The 16128-nt window shown below is 42.6% G+C and overlaps 1 protein-coding gene across 5 annotated transcripts in view; it reads right to left on the bottom strand.

The window, feature by feature from the left end:
* cadpsa (Ca2+-dependent activator protein for secretion a) overlaps positions 1 to 16128 on the bottom strand; it is a 139341-nt gene that overhangs the window by 103552 nt on the left and 19661 nt on the right. For all 5 annotated transcript variants that reach the window (XM_024380273.2, XM_024380288.2, XM_024380294.2 and 2 more), the window contains exons 3-4: positions 3436 to 3549; positions 1588 to 1920 (exon numbers count right to left, since the gene is read on the bottom strand). In XM_024380273.2, coding sequence (XP_024236041.1) covers positions 1588 to 1920; positions 3436 to 3549 — 447 coding nt within the window. The remainder of the gene's footprint in view (positions 1 to 1587; positions 1921 to 3435; positions 3550 to 16128) is intronic.

The following is a 16128-nucleotide window of genomic DNA, read 5'->3' as shown; positions in this document are numbered from 1 at the left end:
ATGACTAGTTGAGAAATAAAAATAGTTATTTTTAATCGTGCACCAAAACTGTTAACACGTGATTGCATTTAGAATAGTTGTGCAATGAATGGGCTTATAAAAGCACAGGAGCTGCAGGAGAAATCTGTGCGCTTGTGATAGTTGTGTTGGAGAAAAAACATACATGATGACTAATGAAAATACACACAGGCCAATTTAATTCCACTAAATTATGCAAATTACTTATAGACTGATAAGCATAACGGTCAAATGTATTTACATCAACTGGTATTCAATGAATAAAAAGCGTTATTGTTTTTACAGGTCATTTTGGCAGGCAATAGTTTTATTTATCAACCTTTTGTTTTTTTATTGGCCAAAAGCCGGCTATAGACGTCTAACTGAAACCCTGGTGTGTGTATGTGTGTGCGCGTGTGTGCCAGAGATTGAATGTGTAGTGGGTGTTGATATTGACAGTAAATGTGTCTTTAAACTGTGGCAGAAGACAACTAAATCCTATTCTTGAAAAGAGGGCAAAGAAAAGAGTAGGGGGTAATATTGTCTAATAGGTAGGCAATTCCATTCGCAACAAAATTGCACAATGTCAGAACTAATTCCATGTAACATACAGCAGGTCTGTGCAGATTTATCGTTAGCACATCCTACTATGTCTCCGCCAAAGGATGAGTCACTAGCAGTGCTAATGTTCATGGGCTGGCCCTGCCCTTCCACTGGAAACTGGGCGTGGACCGGGCACATTACTAAATGAAGCAGTGGCAGAAAAGTCATTTCAATCTTGGCCTGGACTACAATGATACACTGGTCTTAATAACAGAATGGCTCTAGGCCTACTCACATACTGTATGGCCAGCATCATGTGTGTGTGTGTGGCATCTGAATGGTTAATCCTGGACAGACAAAAGGCTTGATGATGACTTGAGACATGCTAACGGGCTGACTATACCTTCTTCCATTGAACCCGGTATGACTAGTATGTGGACCCCCTCTTTAAAAGCCACCATCACCTTATTATTCTGGCGGCCTTCTCAGCCCACCCTCTCCATTCAACAATGATCAATAGCTATCCATTCCATTCGCTATGATTACAATATGATTGCAGTTAGCAGGTGTTTTGAGTCACTTCCAGCCATCACCCACTTTCCTTGTGACACAGTACCTGGGTACTCACACTCATCTATTGTTCTACTTCCATAGTGCCCTGCACACCACCCACTCTCTCTCTCCATCTCACAATGGTCATATTTTCTTTGCCGTATTCATACCTCTTTCCTGCTTGGATCGAAGGTTAAAGGTCCCAAAGAGTATTCAATTCCACACTGAAAGTTGCGCTTTCCTGTGACAGGTGACAACTCATCTAATAACCCTGAAAGGCTTTCACGGCACACTTTTACCATTTCAACCCATTGGAACTTAATGAGAAGCAAGCCTGAAGTTAAAGCATTAGAGGGTTGAAAGAGTGACACTGCCGCTCAAGTCAACTATCAGATCGGGAGAAAGGAGTGAAACTGACAAATCACCACCAGGGAAAGTGTTAGTGTGTTAAGACAAATGTCTAGTAAAGGACATGACATGAAGCTCTTATCTCACCTGGCAGGCGTTGTAGAGGAGCTGGTGCTCAAACTTCTTGATGCCCAGGATGGACTGGAACATCTCATAGAGCTGGTCCTTACTGAGGATGAGCTCTGAGGCTGCGCTGGCAGTCATCCGTTGCTGGTGCTTCCTGGGGTCCTCCTCTCCACGGTAGATGGTGTCAAACTTGGCCATCCAGGAGCTGAGCACCGTCTCTTTACTCAGACCGTCGATCTCGGGCAGGCTGCGGACACGCTTCTCAATGTGCTTCTTGAAGACCTCCCGCGAGTCACTGGCCGAGCAGCCTCCGCTCTGGACCATCCGGCACACACGGTCACTTTTCAAAAATATCTGTTGTCATGGTCGAGAGCAGAAAGAGGGCGTTAAAGCATGTGGATTAAACATTACAGGGCAGGAGGAACATACAGGAGGATGCGCATACAGCGTAGTTGAGAGGTTAGGATAAATTCCATTTTTACTCAATTCCTGAATGGGAAATGATCCATTATTTTCTATGAAACGTTCTCCCATGCAGCTGTGTACAGTAGCCCTGGTAGCAGGCTGACACGTGCATCTGGAGGGACATGAAATGAAAACGCAGCTGCAAAAGAGGGTTTCTGAAGTACTGCTTCTCTCTTTGAGGCTTTGCTGCAGCTCGGTCTTTGGGTCTTTATGACAAAGGTGCAGAGGGAAATAAATTATTGTAGTTTCAATTCAATCTGACACTGTTGCGCTTCTCTGTTTAATTCCATCTGCACGTATATTTTTTTCACAATCCCCACAAAGCAATTTTCCATACCAAGGGTTGTGGGTTAGAGAAAGAGAAAGAGAGAGAGAGAAGGACCCAAATGGCTGCCTGACTCAGATGTCGGCCCTCTCACTACCGTGCAACCTCCTTATGGCTCACAGTGACAGACTCTCTGTTCCCAATCAGTGCCTAACGCAGGGTGAAGACAGAAGGCCACAGCTCTGAGCCTGGATGGACACACAGATACACAGACATTTATCACTCTGCCTGTAGCCAACTTTGGACACTTGACTTGTTCTGCAACAGCAGCAGTGCTCTTAGTGGGCCCAAAAGAAGGGAACATTGCACAAATGGGAGTGTTAAATATAGAAACTGCTGATATAGAAAATAGAATTGAAATGTTGTCTACACATTGTCACTTTCACGTACAGTAGCATTACCCTGAGTTCTGCCAACAAAGAGCACCCCAGGTGTCTCTCCTCCAGTCTCCAGAGCAGGTGGGGATGTGGGGAGTGTGTAAGAATCCAGAACTCAGACAGTAATACCATTATGCTTTAATTAAATTGGAAAACTGGCTTTAGCTTTTTCAATTCACTAATTTGGGTTTATTAAAGTGAATCCCCTTTTCGCTCAATACATTTTCTTGTCTCCTTTTCTCTAACTTTTAGGAAGGTTTGCAATAGTGTTCTGAACCTCATCCTTCTGTGATTTCAGAGTGAAGGTGGACTGATTGGATGGGATGGATAGTCAGACTCAAAGCTAAGGGCACAAGATGTCCATAAATTCAGGTTAGCACCTCACATAGCTGCTGTCTGGACTGAATATTTCAGAGGCCTATTTTGGGTAGTCCAATTCATTTGAATCTGTCAGATGCAGGATGAGAACATTAATATGACTGCCTGAAGGAAGCAGCCTGTCTGTAAGTTCCACATCATTTACCAGAACAAAGGTGAGTCATCTCCTCAAATATCCAGACGGACTGGTCCGTCCGCTGAGGACCATTTAAAACAGCAGGATAATCAACACGGAATACAAATCAAAATAAAAGACAACATACACTTAAACATACTCCCATACAGACCTAAAATGAAACAAAAACACACAGAGTTGGGCCTCACGTCATAGTAGCTTTGGACTGCATTGATAAAGGCCTCGTCTGCCACTATCTGGGTGTCACCACTTAGGAAGGCCTGGAAACGCTCCTTCACTGTCTGTAGCTGCTGCTTACTGATCTGAGAGAGGAGACAGACAGACAGACAGACAGACAGACAGACAGACAGACAGACAGACAGACAGACAGACAGACAGACAGACAGACAGACAGACAGACAGACAGACAGACAGACAGACAGACAGACAGACAGACAGACAGACAGACAGACAGACAGACAGACAGACAGACAGACAGACAGACAGACAGACAGACAGACAGACAGACAGACAGACAGACAGACAGACAGACAGACAGACAGACAGACAGACAGAGACAGACAGACAGACAGACAGACAGACAGACAGACAGACAGACAGACAGACAGACAGACAGACAGACAGACAGACAGACAGACAGACAGACAGACAGACAGACAGACAGACAGACAGACAGACAGACAGACAGACAGACAGACAGACAGACAGACAGACAGACAGACAGACAGACAGACAGACAGACAGACAGACAGACAGACAGACAGACAGACAGACAGACAGACAGACAGACAGACAGACAGACAGACAGACAGACAGACAGACAGACAGACAGACAGACAGACAGACAGACAGACAGACAGACAGACAGACAGACAGACAGACAGACAGACAGACAGACAGACAGACAGACAGACAGACAGACAGACAGGAGAAAGTCAATATAGAGAGAAACACAACAGAGTGATAGGAATCATCCTAACATCAAGTTCTCATATTATATTACTTTACTTCACTTCATACAATTCTATTGTCACAGTCCCCTTATAAAATAAACAACTTTATTTAAATATTGAATATAAATGTACTTCTAAGTGTCTCTCTTCCCTGACACATCATCATCTTCAAATTCAAAAGGCACTTGCACATCTGAGCTATCTTTGTTACAGGTGCATGGTAACAATTTAATAAGATTTAAACAATTATAAACCCACACACTGCTCTTGCTAGTATTATGAAGCTTTACGTATCGGCCTCAAGGCCTTCGTCAGAGCTTTTGTGAGTGTTTATTTGCACCCTTATGTAGACATATCTCCACCCACATCCGTCCAATGCATTAAATGGGGTTGCAGTCCAGGGAAAATAAGCAAGTGTTACTAAATATAACAATGTGCATTTCATAAGTATTCAAATAAAGTGTGTACATAAAACCTATTAAACACGTCTGTAAAACCACAATCAGGACATTGACGTATCAAGTAAGCTTTCCTAAATCATTGGGTACAGTGCAAGAAAACTGTCATGTTTCAGTGCTAAACTGAAACATGAACTCTGGTTTAAACCCAGTGTTCTCTAACATCCTCAGCATACAAATCATTTAAATGCCTTATGCAGCCCCTGTCCCAACACTCATATCTAAGTCCTCACATTACCAATGACATATTTCATGATTCGATATCAAGTCCTTTTTAACATACACATCTTTATTTGCATACTTCACCGAGCATTTAAGGCAACAAAAATGGCCACCTTAGGTGTGAATTACAGCCCTCACCGAAGTTTTAAAAACTGGGGTCTCCCAGTCTCAGCTGACAATAACAACAGGGATGTTTTTTTGCATTAAAATTAATTACTGTTGCAATCGCTGAATGGCAAAAAGGCATTATCCCTGATAATGCTGCAAACAGATGCACAGTGTTACACTCGCCACACGGCAACAGGACTGATGGGCTATAAATAAATGATTGAGTAATAAAGATGTTCAAAGATAGATAGGAAATTAGTTTTGGCTGATGTTGCCACGGTAATTCTGCACTGGGCACTTGTGTAAATGTATATTGACCTTCCCGAGCAAAATACACAGGCTGGTAGGAGCAGATAGATAAGAGAGCATGTCTAACTGGGAGGATAGAGAAAGGCTGCATTTACACAGGCAGTCCTATTGCGATCTTTGCCCAATTATTGGCAAAAGAGCTGATCTGATTTGTCAAAAGACCAATCAGTGGAAAAGACCAGAATTGGGGTGTCTGTATAAGTGATGTGACAGAGACGAGATGACACGAGTCAGTATAGTCATAATGAAACTTTTATGCAGAGTGCAGACCAAGGTCCTATCTCTGATGTAGGCTAGTGACTATAACCCAATGGCGTCTGAAAATGGAAGCACTTGTTTTACAATAACACACTGGTCCATCAAATCAGTAATTTATCAAAGTCTTTATCACACACTCACAACATGTTGAGGGGAGGGTAGCCAACCATTCTGCCATCATTTTGCCAAGGAACATGATACTGTTCTTAATTCAAATGTATTATCAATGCTCCCTTCATGTGGTCTCTCTCCTTTACACATTTTTTTCAGCTTTTGATATCTGAGAGAAGTGAAACACTAATGTCTAAAGACACGTCTACCAACCCACCCCTGGACCTCCTCCCCATCTGTCCCATCCCACCGCTGCTCCAAGTTACTGTTACCGTGGTCACCATGTCACAGACAACTCCACAAAGCCCTGTAGTAATTACCCTGAATGGGGTCAAGGTTCAGAGTTCAACATGACCTTTCCATTACCAGCCTCTCTGTCGAGGACTAAGCTGAAACCCTGATATTATCAGTGGTCAGGGTAATGATTATAGCACAGATTATAACTATGGAAGTGACATTTATCCTTATCAACCATACAATATATAGAGAAATTCAACCATCATCAGCTGTGGATCTTTACCCTACCCAGCCCCATTCACCTCTCTGCCAAGTACTGATAAATAACCCATGTTTGGGTGAGAGGGATGTCTCAGCAGACCAGCCGGGCCACATGATTTTATGAAGACTGACCGCCAGCCAAACCTCTCACCTCCAGATGCCTACCACAATCAGACCCATGTGATTAATCAGCAGTGGAGCAGATGGAGTGGACATCGTGTCTGGGGTGAACTACAGTACCACAGCCTCTCATAGATGTGACCTTCACAATACTTCAAGTCATCCATCCATCCTGGAACACTCTCTCTTCCTCTAACTGCTTCATCCACTCTAGCTTTGCTGTCAGCACACCAAGGACAGCAGTTGGAGGTCAGCCTACCTTCTGGGAGGTCAGCCTACCTTCTGGGAGGCCAAGCATCTTTCTATTTATTTATTTAGCCAGGATAGTCCTGTGGGAATTCACTCTAAGAAGGACAGTACTGTATGGGAACTGTATACACAGACCATTATAGCGTCTAGTCTCACCCGGCCTTGGTACGAGTGAGTAAGTGAGATTTTTCTGAGAGTAGACAATGACATGGTATCTCTATATACTTGAACAGGGAGCGTCAGAATTGCTCAGTGTCAGAATGTTCCAAATACACACAATTGCCACTGTTTTCCAGGGAGTCCTGGGTTCCAAAAAAAGGCACAACTCTGTACACCAGACAGCAACACTTAAACACTGACAATACAATAAACATGTTCCACATCTATACCCCAAAAAAGCACCGCCCCGCATGCCTGTGTGTAAACATGGTGTGAGGCAGTAAACAATATGCCCACCAGGGATGTATTACTTCCACATTACAATGAAGGAAAAGGAAGAAACACATCCACAGAATGAACACGACTGCTTCTAAGTGTAGAGTCTGTAGTCAAGCCACTTTTTTTGTCATTTAGCAGACGCTCTTATCCAGAGCAACTTACAGTAGTGAGCGCACACATTTTCAAAAGAAAAATCTGTACCGGTCCTCGTGGGAATAGTCCAATCCATTGACAGGAATCAGGGGAAATCTGTACTGCTGGGGGTTGGGGTAGAGGGATAGGGTAGCTGGCGTGGGGAGGGGCAGATGTGCATGCGGCTTTAGGAAATGATGTGAGATAGTTGCCACAGGATGTTCAAACACACTTTAATAAATCCCTGTCCTCGACTCCCGACTCCAAATCCCACAGATTTGAGAGGACTGGATTTGACAGAATCTGGGAGCAGGTATTTTCTCCATATGGCCTTCACCTATCTAGTGCTTTCAGATCTGGGTTTACTATGGGAATTGTCAGTGTATTTGGAACATAGGCAATTATGACACTCCCTGTTCAAGTGTATAGAGATACCATGTCATTGTCTACTCTCAGAGAAATCTCACTTACTAACTCGTACCAAGGCCGGGTGAGACTAGACGCTATAATGGTCTGTGTATACAGTTTCCATACAGTACTGTCCTTTTCAGAATGAATTCCCACAGGACTCTTATGTGCCTAACAAAGCATTGAATTGTATTTGTTTACATTAGAGTCCATAAAACATGGGCCTAGATTTACTAAGCGCTTGCACCTGTGCCATGTTCACTAGCTCCCTTTTCTATTGCATCTTTATTACTTTGAGTCTGTCCTTAAATTAAATGAACTGCTATGTCTGTACAAGAAACAAGGCACATGCCTGCGTGTAATTATTTATAATATGTTTATTAAGATGGGCACTTTGACAATGTTAGGATTGATTGCTTTTTACATCCCAGATGCAAAATAAAATATAATGATAGAGATATTGTGGATAGAGTACGTACATAAATGTGTGTGTCTGTGTAATATGATATCCTCATCCTAGGACAGAGGCAGACCAGCCATGGCAGCACTCCAGAAACTACACACACCAACACACTAATACAGTAATTTGGGTTTGGCACACTGAGTCAGTAGTTACACTTGCCTTTTCTGCCAGCGTTTTAGTGATGAACAGACACAAAGCAAACAGGCACACTCCAAACATTGGAGGACCAGGAGGAGAACACTCCTTATTCCAATCACTTTGGTACAGCATAATGTATTTGTATGAGATCATGTTGCTATGACATTTTACTCTGTGTCCTTCCATTAGAATAACAGCAAAGTCATAATTCTAGAAATCTTTTACATTCAAATATATATTTGTAAGTAATTTAGTCATGTTTTCCTAGCTCAAACAGCTCAGACTGTGTTTCCCTTACAGATAGACCCCAGTGGTTCAACAAGGTAACTTAGTCTCTATTCTACTCATTGACTCAAGTCCTCTCCTGTGTTTTACTGTGTCCACTCCACTTAATTCATGGCGCAGCACCGGCCCTAAGCCCCCAAGCTAGCAAACATCAGGCTGAGGGTTTATGTAATGCACCACTTTAATGGCATGAATCTAATCATCTCTGGCACAGGATGGAATATTCCCTTGAATGATTGTTTTACTGAGCCAGCTGGCCACAAACAATATTCCTGAAAATGCATGCTCTTTACAGGGTCAAGGAGCAATACATTGTGTGTATAGTAGGAGACTGTGTTATGGATGTTCTGTACAAACATGAACTGTATGTTGCACATACTGTACTTCAATGCAGATTAAGTCATGCAGTTTTTCAGTGTGCATGTTCACACACCACGTGTGTGTGTGTGTTTGTTTGTTTCATTCATTATGTTTGTGTTCGTGGTTTGTATGCCTGTGCCTGGCACGTGCCTTGTATCTTGTAAGTGAGTGAGAGCTCTGTGTGGGGGTGGAGACATCACAAAGATACCTGGTCCTCCAGGAAACTGGACCTCTGCTGATATAGTTTTTCTCAATTGCTAAAACACAATTTCTGAAACCTTGCTCCATTTCCTGAAAACATTAAACACAAAACCTCATCTTCAAGCACTATTTACATAACCTCCGACTCCTCTTGCAAAATGAAACATTCGCCTCAAAACAGTTTTACCTGTGTTCAAAATCAAACACTGCTCTCAAATCATAAACAAAGTGATCAAAATGATATACACTCTCAAGCAGTCAGTTAACAATAGACCGAAAAATAGAAAACACATTGTTCAAAACATACAATTCTCAGGGAGAAGTACATTTTTTTATCTAAAAAAATATTCATATTTTTCCGTCATTGTCTTTTGATGAACGAAAACATTTTCGTTCATAGTAGCTCAAAATTGATCAGAAATTACTACTCTGCTTTGCTCTTTGCAATTTTGTTTTTTGTTCATCCTGCACCTTGTACCCCTATTTTTACAGTACTGTACCCTGCATCTCACAAACTTGTCCTTTGTCTCTGTGATACTGTAATTCTTGTTCTTTCTTGATATGAACCTGCAATCAGTCAAAATCTATTGAGCAGTCAGTACTGTTACAGTTTTTCTCAATTGCTAAAACACTAAAACCCATTGGCTGAACAAAGTTCTCAGTTGCCTGGACTCATTTAGCTAATTCTGCAGTCTGTTGTCAATACCTTAAACCATTTCACATGATAAAACACAATTTGCAGATCTCACTTATACTTTTCAGCAAAACTCTAAACACATTCTCATTCTCAAAACACATTCTGCACTCTAATGCACATGTCATCCATACTTGTAAACACAAGTGGCAACAATCAAATACAAATAGAGAACATATGTCATTGATTGAACACAACCACTCAAAATTGATTTAACCTGTTTCAAATGATGCGACACAACCAATATAAGCCAGTTCAGAGAGCAAACAGGTTGTTGAAGGTGGGAACGAGAAAGTCTGAGAATGGATACTATAGTACAGTGCATTGTAGGCTGTATACTGTACAATGGATGAATTGTATGGAATTGTTAGTAGAACAGGTTTGTGAACTCAGCCCCAGGACCAGCTGGATGAGGGGACTCTTTTCTTTGCTCAGCTCTTGGCATTGCAGGGCTTGGTAATGATATGAGAGGGGGTCACTGTATTTTAGATGTTTCCAAAACTTAATTGCTCTTTTTTGAGTTTTTATTATTAGTGGATATTGCCCTAATTCTGCCCAGCATGCATTGTTTGTAGTTTTCCTCTGGACTTGTAGGAGAATCTTACAGAACTCTGCATGCAGGGTTTCAATGGGGTGTTTGTCCCATTTGATGAAATCTTGTTTTGCAAGTGGACCCCACACCTCGCTGCAATAAAGTGCAATTGGTTCAATGACATATTCAATTAGTTTTAGCCAAATTTTAATAGGTATTTCAATTTCAATTAGCTTTTTAATGGCGTAGAATGCCCTGCGTGCTTTCTCTCTCAGCTCATTCACTGCCTCATTAAGGTGCCTAGTTGAGCTTATTTTTAAACCTAAGTAATTGTAGTGTGCACAGCATTCTATATATTTTGTACCAATTGAGAACTTTGGTCTAATTCCCTGAGATCTGGATCTTCTCTGGAAAATCACCATTTGAGTCTTTTTAGGGTTTACTGCCAGGGCCCAGGTCTGGCAGTACTGCTCTCGCAGGTCCAGGCTCTGCTGTAGGTCATGTGCTGTGGGTGACAGCAGGCATAGGTCATCTGCGAAGAGTAGGCATTTAACTTCTGAATTGTGGAGACTAACACCAGGGGCTGAAGATTTTTCTAGAATAGTGGCCAATTCGTTAATGTGAATATTATAAATATCTCTCTCTCCCTCTCTCTCTCTCTCCCTCCCTCTCTCCCTCCCCTCCCTCCCTCCCTCCCTCCCTCCCTCCCTCCCTCCCTCCCTCACATTAGTGTTTTGGCAGTTGATGAGGTCTGAAATAGCTCTGGATCATTCACAAGGTGGTCTGCCATCACAAGTCAAGAAATATATCTCCCTAATCACCATCACGTGAAAAGCAATCACCATTCAGCTTCCAAAGGGGTGTCTTTAATGTGTGACTACTTGGCATATTGGTCAGGAAAACAGAGAAGAGAGGTGGCACCAGAAGGAGGGCGGGTGATCTCTCTCCCCTTCCCTCCTCCGTCTATCTCTCTCCATCTCTCTCACAAACACGTCACTCACACAAATACACCACTCTAACGTACGTAAACACACATCACACTCTCATGGCACAAAGATGGGCTCTCCCTGGCAGTTACATAATGGGCGTAACACATCAAATGGATTGTGTAATCTGAGATTACTGACAGCCCACACAGACATGTCTGCACCCTAAAAACACACACCCCACTCACACACACACAGACATGTCACACACACCCCACTCTCGTTTAGGCTCAGCTGCAACAGACATGTCTAACCTGCATTTACACAAGCCCACTCTCATTTACACACAGACATGTCTCCTCCCCCACTCTCATTTACACACAGACATGTCTCCCCCACTCTCGTTTACACACAGACATGTCTCCTCCCCCACTCTCGTTTACACACAGACATGTCTCCTCCCCCCCCACTCTCTCGTTTACACACAGACATGTCTCTCCTCCCCCACTCTCGTTTACACACAGACATGTCTCCTCCCCCACTCTCGTTTACACACAGACGTGTCTCCTCCCCCACTCTCGTTTACACACAGACGTGTCTCCTCCCCCACTCTCGTTTACACACAGACGTGTCTCCTCCCCCCACTCTCATTTACACACAGACATGTCTCCTCCCCCACTCTCCTTTACACACAGACATGTCTCCTCCCCCACTCTCGTTTACACACAGACGTGTCTCCTCCCCCACTCTCGTTTACACACAGACGTGTCTCCTCCCCCACTCTCGTTTACACACAGACGTGTCTCCTCCCCCACTCTCGTTTACACACAGACGTGTCTACACACAGACCTCCTCCCCCACTCTCGTTTACACACAGACGTGTCTCCTCCCCCACTCTCGTTTACACACAGACGTGTCTCCTCCCCCACTCTCGTTTACACACAGACATGTCTCCTCCCCCACTCTCGTTTACACACAGACATGTCTCCTCCCCCACTCTCGTTTACACACAGACATGTCTCCTCCCCCACTCTCGTTTACACACAGACATGTCTGCAATGGGAAATCATAGCAGTCACAAACCACAGTTGGATCACCTGCTACTGTCCTCCCTTCCACTGGCGTACTGTTATGTTCAGCTGCTAACATTTTTTCTCTCGTCTGGTGGTCAAAGTAAGAGTGTGAAAACAGTCTGGAAAACCTGTGTGTGTGTGTGTGTCTGTCTGTCTGTCTCTCTCTCTCCTGCTCTGTATCCCCCTGCTCTTATTGACACCTATCTCTAAACCTCTTTCCATTTACTTTATTAACAAGCATCCTAACCCACTGAGCACCGACCGACATCGGACGTTGAAAAGTAGCTGAGTAGTATTTTGGTCAGTCCGCCCTGGCCAGACAAAATCTGAACCAATCATAGACATCTATGTTTCACAAGTTTGCAAAGCACAGTAGAGTTCAGTACAGTAGTGTACAGTCCAGTAAAGAAAAGTAGAGTACAGTAAAGTAGAGTACTGTATTGTACTGTCCAAACTTGTGAAAGATAGGCATCTATGATCGTTTCAGATTTGGTCTGGTTCGGACAAACCAAATGTGGATTTGTTTGGGGGCGGAGCTCTTTACAATAATAGGTAGTCTGTAGAATAATACCCAAATGTGCAAAAGATGGATATTGCATATTTCTACTTTTGTGTACCTATTCAGGATACATCACCATGAAGTGAATGATATTCATATCCATAATGATGCATTTCTGTATAGTACAGATTAGGGACCCATGATGTAATTCTGTTACCATAACTCTGTTACCAGATGTAAATCCACTTCACCTACTGTAGTTCAATATTCAAAATATTTTTTCAAACTCAAGATGCAATGTCATAGCTGACACTGTAGACATCGTTGAATCTTCATTTGGATCAGATACTGTACAGTTTTTGAAAAAGTGGTTGCATAAAAACTGAGGGAGATTTGACCATAATTATTTTACCAAACTTTGCAGTAAATGTGTTTGTGACTTTTTTGTGTAAATTTCTCAAAGTAGTCCTTGTGCATACAAGTGAATGGTTTGTTAAACTTTGAAATCAATTGTTTTTGTTTGGCATATATTTTAAAGTGAAAAATCTGAGTCAATGGTGGAGGTGTTGCCATTCAGGTTATCAGTCAATCTATCAAGTAATTTACAAACAGCACAGGAATGAAATCATCCACATGCATTGATCACATCTTTACTAATGCTGCAGATATCTGCTCTATAGAAGTATCCAAATCCATCGGATGTCAACCATTTATCAAATCATCAAGAACTTCAAGGAGAGCAGTTCAGTTGTTGTGAAGAAGGCTTCAGGGCACCCAAGAAAGTCCAGCAAGCGTCAGGACCGTCTCCTAAAGTTGATTCAGCTGAGGGATCGGGGCACCACCAGCACAGAGCTTGCTCAGGAATGGCAGCAGGTAGGTGTGAGTGCATCTGCACTCACAGTGAGGTCGAAGACTTTTGGAGGATGGCCTGGTGTCAAGAAGGACTTACCTTACCTTTGACGAGCTTCTTTTGTTGGCACTCCAATATGTCCCATAAACATCACAATTGGTTCTTTTGTTCGATTAATTCCGTCCATATACAGTATATCCAAAATGTCCATTTATTTGGCGCGTTTGATCCAGAAAAAAAACAGCTTCCAAATTGCGCAACGTCACTACAGAATATTTCAAAAGTTGCCTGTAAACTTTGCCAAAACATTTCAAACTACTTTTGTAATACAACTTTATATATTTTTAAACGTTAATAATCGATCAAATTGAAGACGGGTCTATCTGTGTTCAATACAGGAAGACAACAAACCAAGCTACTTTTCAAGTCTTGCGCAACTCTCAACAGTGTTACGCAGTTCCTAGATGGCCGTACTTCTTCATTGCACAAATGAATAACCTCAACCTCAACCAAATTCCAAAGACTGATGACATCCAGTGGAAGCGGTAGGAACTGAAAACAAGTTCCTAAGGAATATCGTTTCCCAATGAGAACTCACTGAACAGACAGAGACCTAAAAAAAAAATCTGAACGGTTAGTCCTCAGGGTTTTGCCTGCTACATAAGTTCTGTTATACTCACAGACATGATTCAAACAGTTTTAGAAACTTCAGAGTGTTTTCTATCCAAATATACTAATAATACTAATAATATACTATATCTAATATGCATATCTTATATTCTTGGCATGAGTTGAAATTGGGCATGCTATTTATCCAAAAGTGAAAATGCTGCCCCCTATACCTTAAGAAGTTTAAACTACTCGCACACAGTTCAGACATGCATACCCCACAAGACATGCCACCAGAGGTCTCTTCACAGTCCAGAACACACTATTGAGGGCCGCACAGTACTACATAGAGCCATGACTACATGGAAATCTATTCCACATCAAATAACTCATACAAGCAGTAAAATCAGATTTAAATGGATGAAAATACACCTTATGGAACAGTGGGGACTGTGAAGGGACACACACACATGCACAGACACATGCACACACGATAACGTATGCACTATAAACACAGGTACAGTTGGATTTTGTGTTGTAGATATGTGGTAGAAGAGTAGAGGCTTGAGGTACACACTTAATGTGTTGTGAACTCTGTTGTGAAATGTAATGCCCAGACGGCATCCCTAGCTGCGTCCTAAGAGCATGCGAAGACCAGTTGGTTGGTGTATTTACGGGCATATTCAATCTCTCCCTATCCCAGTCTGCTGTCCCAACATGCTTCGAGATGGCCACCATTGTTCCTGTACCCAAGAGGGCAAAGGTAACTGAACTTAATGACTATCGCCCCGTAGCACTCCCCTTAGTCATCATGAAGTGCTTTGAGAGACTAGTCAAGGATCATATCACCTCTACCTTACCTGCAATCCTAGACCCACTTGAATTTGCTTACTGTCCCAATAGATTCACAGACAATGCAATTGCCATCACTCTGCACACTGCCCTATCCCATCTGGACAAGAGGAATACCTATGGAAGTATGCTGTTTATTGCCTGTAGCTCAGCATTCAACACCATACTACCCTCCAAGCTCATCATTAAGCTTGAGGCCCTGGGTCTGAACCCCGCTCTGTGCAACTGGATCATGGACTTCCTGACGGGACGCCCCCAGGTGGTGAAGGTAGGAAACTTTACCTCCACTCCGTTTATCCTCAACACTGGGGCCCCACAAGGGTGCATGCTCAGGCCCCTCCTGTACTCCCTATTCACCCATGGTTGTGTGGCCAAGCATGCCGCCAACTCAATCATCAACTTTGCAAATGACACAACAGCAGTAGGCTTAACTTCTTGATGCACCCATCCCGTTAGCGGGATCATTTTCATCAACATCTGCTGAATTGCAGAGCACCAAATTCAAATTAAATTACTAAAAATATTTAATTTTCATGAAATCACAAGTGCAATATAGCAAAACACAGTTTAGCTTGTTGTTAATCCACCTGGCGTGTCAGATTTCAAAAAAGCTTTTCAGCGAAAGCATACCAAGCGTTTATGTAAGGACATCTCTCTCAGCAGACAAAACATTACAAACAGCTAGCAGCAAAGTAGATTGGTCACGAAAGTCAGAAAAGCAATAAAATGAATCGCTTACCTTTGATGATCTTCGGATGTTTGTCACGAGACTCCCAGTTACACAATAAATTATAATTTTGTTCCATAAAGATTATTTTTATATCCAAAATATCTCCATTTGGTTGGCGCGTTATGTTCAGAAATCAACAGGCTCGAGCGGTCACGACGGGGCAGACGAAAATTCCAAATAGTATCCGTAAAGTTCGTAGAAACATGTCAAACGTTTTTTATAATCAATCCTCAGGTTGTTTTTACAATATATAATCGATAATATTTCAACCGGACTGTAGCTTCTTCAATAGGAGAGAGAGAAAAAAATTCTGCTCCAAGCTGTTGCGCATGCAAAACGCTGCTGGCAGCAAGCCATCCAATGACGCGATGTGATCTTTCTCGCTAATTTTTCAAAATAAAAGCC

The sequence above is a fragment of the Oncorhynchus tshawytscha genome, linkage group LG02 (assembly GCF_018296145.1).
Source record: "Oncorhynchus tshawytscha isolate Ot180627B linkage group LG02, Otsh_v2.0, whole genome shotgun sequence".
NCBI lineage: Eukaryota > Metazoa > Chordata > Actinopteri > Salmoniformes > Salmonidae > Oncorhynchus > Oncorhynchus tshawytscha.
This window is presented reverse-complemented; position numbering and strand designations above follow the sequence as displayed.